Source organism: Osmerus mordax, chromosome 28 (genome assembly GCF_038355195.1).
Source record: "Osmerus mordax isolate fOsmMor3 chromosome 28, fOsmMor3.pri, whole genome shotgun sequence".
In the NCBI taxonomy this organism is placed as follows: domain Eukaryota; kingdom Metazoa; phylum Chordata; class Actinopteri; order Osmeriformes; family Osmeridae; genus Osmerus; species Osmerus mordax.
Window position 1 is genome coordinate 4709766 of NC_090077.1, and position 8499 is coordinate 4718264.

Genomic DNA, 8499 nt, shown 5'->3' on the forward strand with positions numbered 1-8499 from the left:
CTGAAATGAGTCACACATTCTGAGACATCCTTTACAAAAACCTCTCCTTGTTCGAATATTTCTTATTGAGGAAAAGACGCAAAGAGCAAGTGCCTTCATTCACTTTAGTAGTAGCACAATAATATTCCTTATATCAATCTTAACCTGTAAGACAGGCGTCACAACGTCTAAAACGCATCAGATCCATATAGTCACAACATCAAGCTACAGTCACAAAACACACCATGTCACCCCATGACAAAAACTATATACATAACACTTCTGCATCTAACAACATTTTTACTGTAACATATCCGTCTGCATTCACAATCTGCACGTACGGCTAAAAACGCCTTGCAACAACCCGGCCATGTTTTGTTTCCTGCCATTATTCCCCTCCTTCCCCTCAGCCTCTCCCTATGTGGAGGTGTGTTCAGGGGAGGGGAGTGTGTCTGAATCCCTCCCTGTTTAGTATGCATGTCACGTAAAGTGGGTCTGTGTTCCTCATTTAGCGCCGTACTGTACAGCTGGGGAGCTGCCGTGCGGAGTCGTATGCAAATGTGGCTGGATTCGAATGGGGGAGGAGGTAGACACAAAGCTCAATTAAAGAGAGGGATAGCGGGGGGGTGGGGGGTGCGGGGCGTCTGGGGGAAGAGGGAGAGGGGGAGGGGAGAGTCCTCGCTGCTTCGTGCCAACCTAAGAGAGCCTCAGACACACAGACACATGTAGGAACACACTATTTCACATCCACTGACTTCATCTGTGCCCAAATCTATTCTGTTGAATGACAACAGGAAGATGGTTGACCCAATAAAGCGATGGCGTGGTGGCATTGTTGGTAGTGTCGGTGCTGTTGTCGTCATGAGGGGGCTGTGTGATGCCCAGCAGTAGCTTGTCACTTGACCCAGCGCCGGCACAACTGACATCACCTCAGCCACTCCTCGTCCCCATGGAAACAAGCAAAGGGGAGGTGGGGGGATGCAGGGAAATTAAAAGAGCAGAAAATGGAATGACATTTTTTTTGCAAGGGAGAATTAATATTCATCGGAGGAGAATTTGATTAATTTCAATCAAATGTCTGTGTGTGTCTCTAAAGATTAAGTTTACTCAGACTGGCAACTAAGCATTTGGTAAATGTGTGTGTTTTATTATTCAGAAGTAAAAACAATCCCTTCGATACATTTTAACCAAAAGATGAATTAAAATATTAGTAGCCAATCCAGTCTATGACCAACATTTGTTTTAAAAATCTGGAAAATGTTGTCAGAATGTTATTCTGTTTGAAAATGTGAACCCTAATCTCTCACATAATTCATAATCATAATTCAGATGGTCAGATGTAGTCTGTTCTGCTCATAATGACTGGAGACACACATGCACACACACACACACACACACACACACACACACACGTTAAGGTTTAAATGAGTGGTGAATGGAAAAGCATGGTGTATGTGTGTCTACAGTGGCACTAAAGCTTTTTGTGTGAGGCAATATTTGGACATCCCACTGCAAAGGTGCAGCAGGCAGCAGCCCTGTCCAAGCTATATGACTAACTCGATCAGGGCAAAGCTCAGATCCTTTGGCAAAACTGGTGATGCCACAAATCCCTTCTGTTTGATTTCCCTCAACATAGACAGTCAAAATACACTGATATAACTCATAGACACTCACGTATACAAATATGTTTTTTGTATTTTTTTGTTTGTTTGCTTGTTCTCTGTCTCTCTCGGCCTCTCTCCACAAAGTTACACAAGACTGCAGATCTAATGCATGTACAATATCATTTATTTAAAATAGTGTCCCTCTCAGCTATTCTGGAGCATTCGAACGTGTAACAAACTCAAACTACGCATTTTCATTCGATTTATCCTGATATTCTGGTGGGAAACGGCGTTACTTTAGTAATGCGATGACAATTACAAAATAACCTGCAGTTTTAGCACATGTAATAGTCAGATTTAGTCGATCGAAACACGGACCGCCTAGATTGTAGTTTTAGTTAGAGTGTAGTCTGAATTACTTTATTTACAAGTATTTGCTTTTCGTTATGACATTTATGACCGTTGCAGACTAACAAGAAACTAAACGTTGCATTTAACTTTAGTCTGCTCCCGCACGACACACGTTCACGTTCGCACACACGTACACGCGCACACACACACACACACGCGCGCGCGCGTAGCACATACCCACAGCATAGCCAAAATCGTTGCAATGGTCTCATCAATAATACATTGGCACTTCATGTTTATGCAATTCACAGGGCAAATAACTAGCGATCGGTACTGTAGATACAAGCTTTGGCAGTCTACAAACGTTAAACCGTTCAGAAAACATTTTTACATAAAAGTTAGGAATCCGCTACATATTGATAGTCTATATCAGGAAGACGGATCGATAAAAATGTCTACTACATACCTGCTAAGGGATTTTTCTTTGATTCTGGTTTATGCAGTCTTGAAGGGCTTCGTGATTAAACTACACCACACTCAGAAAATAAAACTGTGCCATGGTGATATGCAAATTAATGGCTCCCGCTGAATGCGAGGACATTTATTATTCATAAATTACTCATGTTTATGCAAATCAGGGTATAAGGAAAAGACTGGGTGGGGGTTGGGTAGCCTTTGCGTTTTCTGTTGCAGCATCTTTTAATCCACAATAAGATAACATTACAAATCAACTTAAGGATAATAGTTACTATTGATATATATTTTATCTGACAGATAGGCCTACAATGATTCCAGAAGTGATACCAATATTGTGCATATATAGGCATTCAGTTTACTCATAGTCATGATGCTCTTTCTTGTTTGTTTACAGTAGGCCTATATTGCAAAAAAATCAACAGTGTATGGCATTCCGTTTTAATATTTAAAATTGACAAGTAACCATTTTGTTTATATTATTCTATCTATTTCTTTGTTAGGCTCTACTTTTAGGTTACTAATAACAAACATTTTATTAATAATAATACAAGTAGCTTTTTCAATTTTTTGTGTTTGCTAGTAAGTATTCCAATAGGCCTAACAGGTCATGCAACGTTCATGTCAATCAATTTAGCACTGGTTGGTCGAAGGCATGGATTGGCCGCAAATTATGGCCAAAAGAGGAAAACCTTGGCATCTATGGCTTCGCTTTGGCTGTGAGAACACCCTTATCACTTGCATACGTTATGCATAATTGTTGATAAAATAAGTATTTAGCAGTAAAAAAAAATTACAAGATGACTCAACTGCCGAAATAGCAAAACTGAGACAAGTAATTATTTGAATAGTTACTAGTAAAAAATTATAATACTCTCTAAAATTAGTTACTCGTAAAACCGAAACGCATTTGTGTACTGACTCTACACGGGACTCGTACTTGGCCGACGTCATCATAAGCGGACAACCTGACATGGCCGAAGAAGTAGCTAATGAGTGAAGAATGTTTGTGTAGTGCAGCCCTTTGGTACTAACATCTTTGCAGATGTTGAAACATTGATTGTTTTTCCTTTGCTCCCGCATATTATTTTAATTGGATATTGCTTGTGAACACATAAGAAGGTAATATTTTGACAGCCTAAGTTTAAACGAACTAACTAGCAACGCTAGCAACTAGCTACTAGTGGACCTGGTCTCCACTGCTGAACTTCCTCCAAAAGAGTCATGTTTCACAATAGCTCACAGAAAAAGTTTTGGATATTCGACAGCGAAGAAAGACTTGAACAGATAAGATATGAGGCTAACCACAAATACCGCAACAAAATACTTGCCAGTGGTAAGGTACGGAAGTCAAATTTGCTAGCTGTTGGGCTATGTGGATTTCTGCTACAGCTCCACCAGTCTTTCCCCATGTCCATAATGTATCTTAAATGATTTCTCCTCACTTTTCTCTGGTACAGCCGGGAGTTAATGAATCATTGCTCCTGGAGCCTCAAGAGGAGGCTGTCCTTTACAGACACTATGAGAAAAGACTGCTCGACTTCTGCAATGCTTTCAAGCCTGTCATGCCCAAGTCTGTGGTGGTACGTGGAACTGTTTGTTTTTAACTGAATTCAATGTTGCTTTAAGTTGGTTTGTTTTATTGAGCCAACCTACTCTTATCACCTCTACAGGGCACTGCCATCATGTATTTCCGGAGATTTTACCTGAACAACTCTCTAATGGAATACCACCCCAGGACTATAATGTGAGCATACTTTTGCCTTGATTAGTTACGCTAATTGTATCAACTGCAAATGCCATATATAGTCACTTAGTCATACCCACCAGCAATAATAGTATAGGCTATTCCGATACACTTGTGAGTTCGGTGTGGTGTCTCACCTGCTCTGAAGCATTTCTCCCCTCCTTAATCGCTCGCCCGGATAGACCTCCTTCAATCTCTGTCTCCCTCGCTGTTACAGGCTGATCTGTGCCTACCTGTCCTGTAAGGTGGATGAGTTCAACGTGTCCAGCACCCAGTTTGTGGGGAACCTGCTGCAGGAGAGTCCTGCAGGGCAGGAGAGAGCCCTGGAGCAGATCCTGGAGTTTGAGCTCCTGCTCATCCAGCAGCTCAACTTTCATCTGGTGGTCCACACCCCCTACAGACCCATGGAGGGCCTGCTCATAGACTTGAAGGTGAGGGAGGGATGGAGGAGTAGAATAATGTCATGACTTATTTTTTTTATATATATATATAAACTTTATTTAACCAGGAAAGGTCCCATTGAGATTAAAAATCTATTTTTAATCTCAGGGAGACCTGGCCAAGACAGGCAGCAACATAAAAACACACAGTTACAGACAGAAGAACACAGAATGAGACACGTAAAAAAAATAAAAAAATATAAAAACTAAAAGTTACATAACCTGGTTAATGTAAAACATTGACATTTTTGGGAAGCTGCCTCCATTTATTTCATTTTAGATTTAAAAGCAGTAAGTGGTGTCAGTTCTCTGAGTTTTAAATCATTTTGCAACACATTCCATGATAAGGGTGCCCAACACATAAAAGCCCTTTTTCCCCATTATCATGTCCGGTAGAATGGAAGGGCTTCACATAAGTCAGTGTTATTTACATTTGCAATTTGATTTTGAGCTTTCCGATGAATGATGCGTGGTTGCTCTTGTCTCAGCATCCAAAGGCCGACCCGTCGTGTCTAAAACGTTGACCTCCCTCCTCAGACGAGGTACCCCGTGCTGGAGAACCCCGAGTCCCTGAGGAAGAGCGCCGACGACTTCCTGACGCGAGCCACCATGACCGACACGGGCCTGCTGTTCCCGCCGTCGCAGATCGCCCTGACGGCCATCCTGAACAGCGCCTCGCGGGCCGGCCTCAACATGGAGAGGTGGGTCCCGACCAGAACCAGGCCGCGGGGTCAAGGCTACCTAACAGAGCATGTCCCAGTTCCCCCTCTTTGTCCTGGTTTGTGGAGTTCCCCCTCCGTGTCGGGTTTAGGATATTTGGATTCCAAATCCTAAAGGGGTTGTGGCAGTGGGTGTCGTTGTGCCAGATCGACTTCCCTAATATAACTTGTTTTCATTTTGTGCGAGCATTTTGTCAAACTAAACCATAAGTCCATGATGTCTTAGCTACCTGACAGAGTGCATGGGACTGAAGGACGACAAGGAGACCCTCCTAAAGATGTACGATGGAATGAGACGTGAGTTCCTCCCCCCTGTGCCACTGACTGCACTTACCATGTTCAACCACAGGGTGGCAGCCTTCACCTCCAGCTTTGCTCAACTTCTGACCTGTCTCAGCGATCGTTTATGTATAGGACCTATTTTGTTCATAATAAATCAATTAAATAATATTTGTTTTCGCAGGAATGAAAAACCTCATGAAGAAATATGAACTTCCCAAGCCAGAGGAAATAAATGTTTACAAGCAGAAGCTGGAGAAGATCCATGCAGAACTTTCCTCAAACTCAAACACGTATGTAGAGCTGCTTACCTGTCTGCTACCTGTCTCTGTTAGTCAGGCTTAGTTAGATAGAAGTAGTAGATATGTTGTACAAAAGACAGTAAATCTCCTCATACACACTAACAGCTTTATTTAGCCAGGTCGATCAAGACTCCTCTTGTATATGTAAAAGATTCAAAGTTCAGTATAATCGGGTAGAAAAAATTAAAAAAACAAACACGTCCAGTTACACTCTATGAAAGCGAGGGAGGGCGTATCCGGGGCGTATCCGAGCACACGCGCCATCCACCCATGTGGTCCGGAGGGTGCAGGTGAAGCGGAGATCCCATCTCGCACCTCCGCTCCACCTAGTCTTGGTGAGGTCTTGTGTTTTCTTCAGTGCATTTGAACGGTCAGTAACTAAAACTCAACGGTGCCCCCCCCCTTTCTTACATTAGAACCGGGGGTGGGGGCAAACATAAGGGTGGTGCGTATAGCTCGGCGGAAGAGCGTTTGACTGCAGATCGGAGGTTCAAATTCCCCCCCCTGTATGTCACTTTGGGAAAAAAAACTTGGAACACAAGGCAGACAGAAAAAGAAACAATTTCCTGGAAAATTCTAAACCTGATCTGTCGGCAGCTCAGAGTGACTCTGAACCGGGCAGTGCGGTTCGTGTGGAGTGGAACCAAAGCAGGCTGAACGGTCGCAAGTCCACTAAAGCTTCCTTTGTTGGCCGTAGGCCTGCTTAAAGGGCAGTCCCTTCACCTTCTCAGAGCAGCATATCGGCCAGTAGACAACAGGGCTAGCTTCCGTCGGTTTACACATGCACAGGTTACAAAAAGCGCGAAAAACCGTTCTAACCACACCAACGTTTTAGGCCTACCGCCGTACGACTCTTAAGCTATCATACCACAAACACTTTTCTCTTATACCAGCTAAAGTGTATTATATCAAGCAAAGCAGCGTAATAATAATGGAAAAAAAAGAAAAGAATATATAATTGAAGAAGTTGGCTCAGTGTTGTGGCTACGGACATTGTGAATTGTAAACTGTAAAGGTTGGAAGGAGTTTGGAGAGGAGTTTTCTAGTTGGGTTCAAAAAAGAAAGCAAATCAAGTGTAGTGGTGCGGTTAGTTCCTGCGTAGGATGTGAGTTAAGGCTTGTTCAGGTGCTACGTTAGGACTCCCTGATGATGGTTGTAATCGTGCCACTTCCGTGGCTGCCCGTCTCCATGGCGACGGAGCAGTCGTTCCAGGGTGAGTGTCGGGGCCGCCCCTCAGCCCTGTAAACACGGTCGTAGTGAGTGGCGTAAGGAGAAGCCAATCACCTACTGAGCTGACCCTAGAGGGGTGTCGGGGAAGGTTGCGAGTGTTCTGTGGTTGGTTGACTAGCTGTGTCCAGCATTTCTGGTCTCGTCCAATGAAAACATGTCCCCCCCTTCTACATTTCTGTCCCCCCCCCCTTCTACATTTCTGTCCAAGTTACCTCTCCACCAAGGTTGACAATCGTTCAGGTAAGCGTCAGGTAGAGAAGTCTGATCTTGTGGCTAGGCCTGCCAGCAGTCGATCCATCCGACCCCACTGCCCAGCCAGCCATACTGCATTAAAACCCACTGAAAGCTACATGTTAGACTGCCGCACGTCCCCGCGCCAGTCTACGGGCTCTGGCCGGCTGATTGGCGGACCTCTCTCGTCTCATTGGCTAGAGGTCACATCACCTGGATGGCGGCGGCCAGTGACATGATGGTGCACTCGGTCCTGCAACACATAGCATGCCGGTCTGTAAATGGGTCAACATGGATCAGAGGTGCAACTCAGCAGCATTGTCTGTCCCATATCAGCCCCCCGCCCCCCCCAGCTAGTGTGTAGCTACTGAATGACATGACTTATGGAGCCCACTATGGAGGAGTGCTGAGAGGTGGTTGAACAGACAGTACCTGGATGGTGGGAAGGTTCTATACTACATGACTGGGTTGGAGGGGGGGGGGGGGGGGGATATCTTTTAGAGGAGAGGAGGGGGGGGAAAACAGATCTTCGTGGCTCCTTGAACCTTCCGTTTGAAACCAAAAAGCGAAACGTCTCGTCCCGCAGGAAGAGAAAACGAGGATACGAGGACGACGACCACGTGGTGAAAGAGCCCCGGATGACTGAGGAGGTGAGGCACACACACACACCTCCGACCCGCTTTCTCCGTCCTGTGGTCCCCTTCCACCTCAGGCACTAACCACCCCGCTTCCCCCTCCCAGGAGGAGTGGACCGATGAGGACCTGCTCTGACCGCTGCAGGGAGACGTGCGAGCATCCCGTCCCTTACTCCAGCGGGGGCTGACCATGCACTGGTCCAGGGCTGGACGGGACAGTTCCAGACACTCCAGAGGGGAGACGTTGATTTAGCGAGCATCACTTACGTTCCTACTGGAGCCCTTGCCTCCTCAACTACCTTACTATCCACTGCCTCTGTTAAACAATAAAGATATTTTTGTACAGAAGTAACTATCCTTATTGAACCGTATAATAGCGCTCATGAGTTGAAACCTGTTTTGTATCAAATGGATTTGATTACTGCAGTGTGATTGCAGTCATCATGGAACCACAATTGTAATATTAAAATAAGCAATGAACTTATAACTTATCTCCCTAGGAAAATAA

At 44.7% G+C, this 8499-nt stretch overlaps 1 protein-coding gene across 1 annotated transcript; it reads left to right on the forward strand.

Moving 5' to 3' along the window:
* The first annotated feature begins 3382 nt into the window (after positions 1 to 3382).
* On the forward strand, positions 3383 to 8492 carry ccnh (cyclin H). Its single transcript, XM_067231155.1, has 9 exons — positions 3383 to 3749; positions 3869 to 3991; positions 4082 to 4155; positions 4373 to 4586; positions 5133 to 5296; positions 5541 to 5611; positions 5778 to 5886; positions 7943 to 8006; positions 8098 to 8492. Exons 1-9 carry the CDS (start codon positions 3633 to 3635, stop codon positions 8125 to 8127), a joined length of 966 nt encoding a protein of 321 aa, XP_067087256.1. The 5' UTR covers positions 3383 to 3632; the 3' UTR covers positions 8128 to 8492.
* Positions 8493 to 8499: the final 7 nt, after the last annotated feature.

Bases quoted from the DNA above. Each gene is read 5' to 3' on its own strand.
- ccnh (XM_067231155.1), top strand. From the start codon at position 3,633: ATGTTTCACAATAGCTCACAGAAAAAGTTTTGGATATTCGACAGCGAA. The intron at 4,587-5,132 runs GTGAGGGAGGGA...CTCCCTCCTCAG, and splicing joins GCCTGCTCATAGACTTGAAG to ACGAGGTACCCCGTGCTGGA. The intron at 5,612-5,777 runs GTGAGTTCCTCC...TTGTTTTCGCAG, and splicing joins GATGTACGATGGAATGAGAC to GAATGAAAAACCTCATGAAG.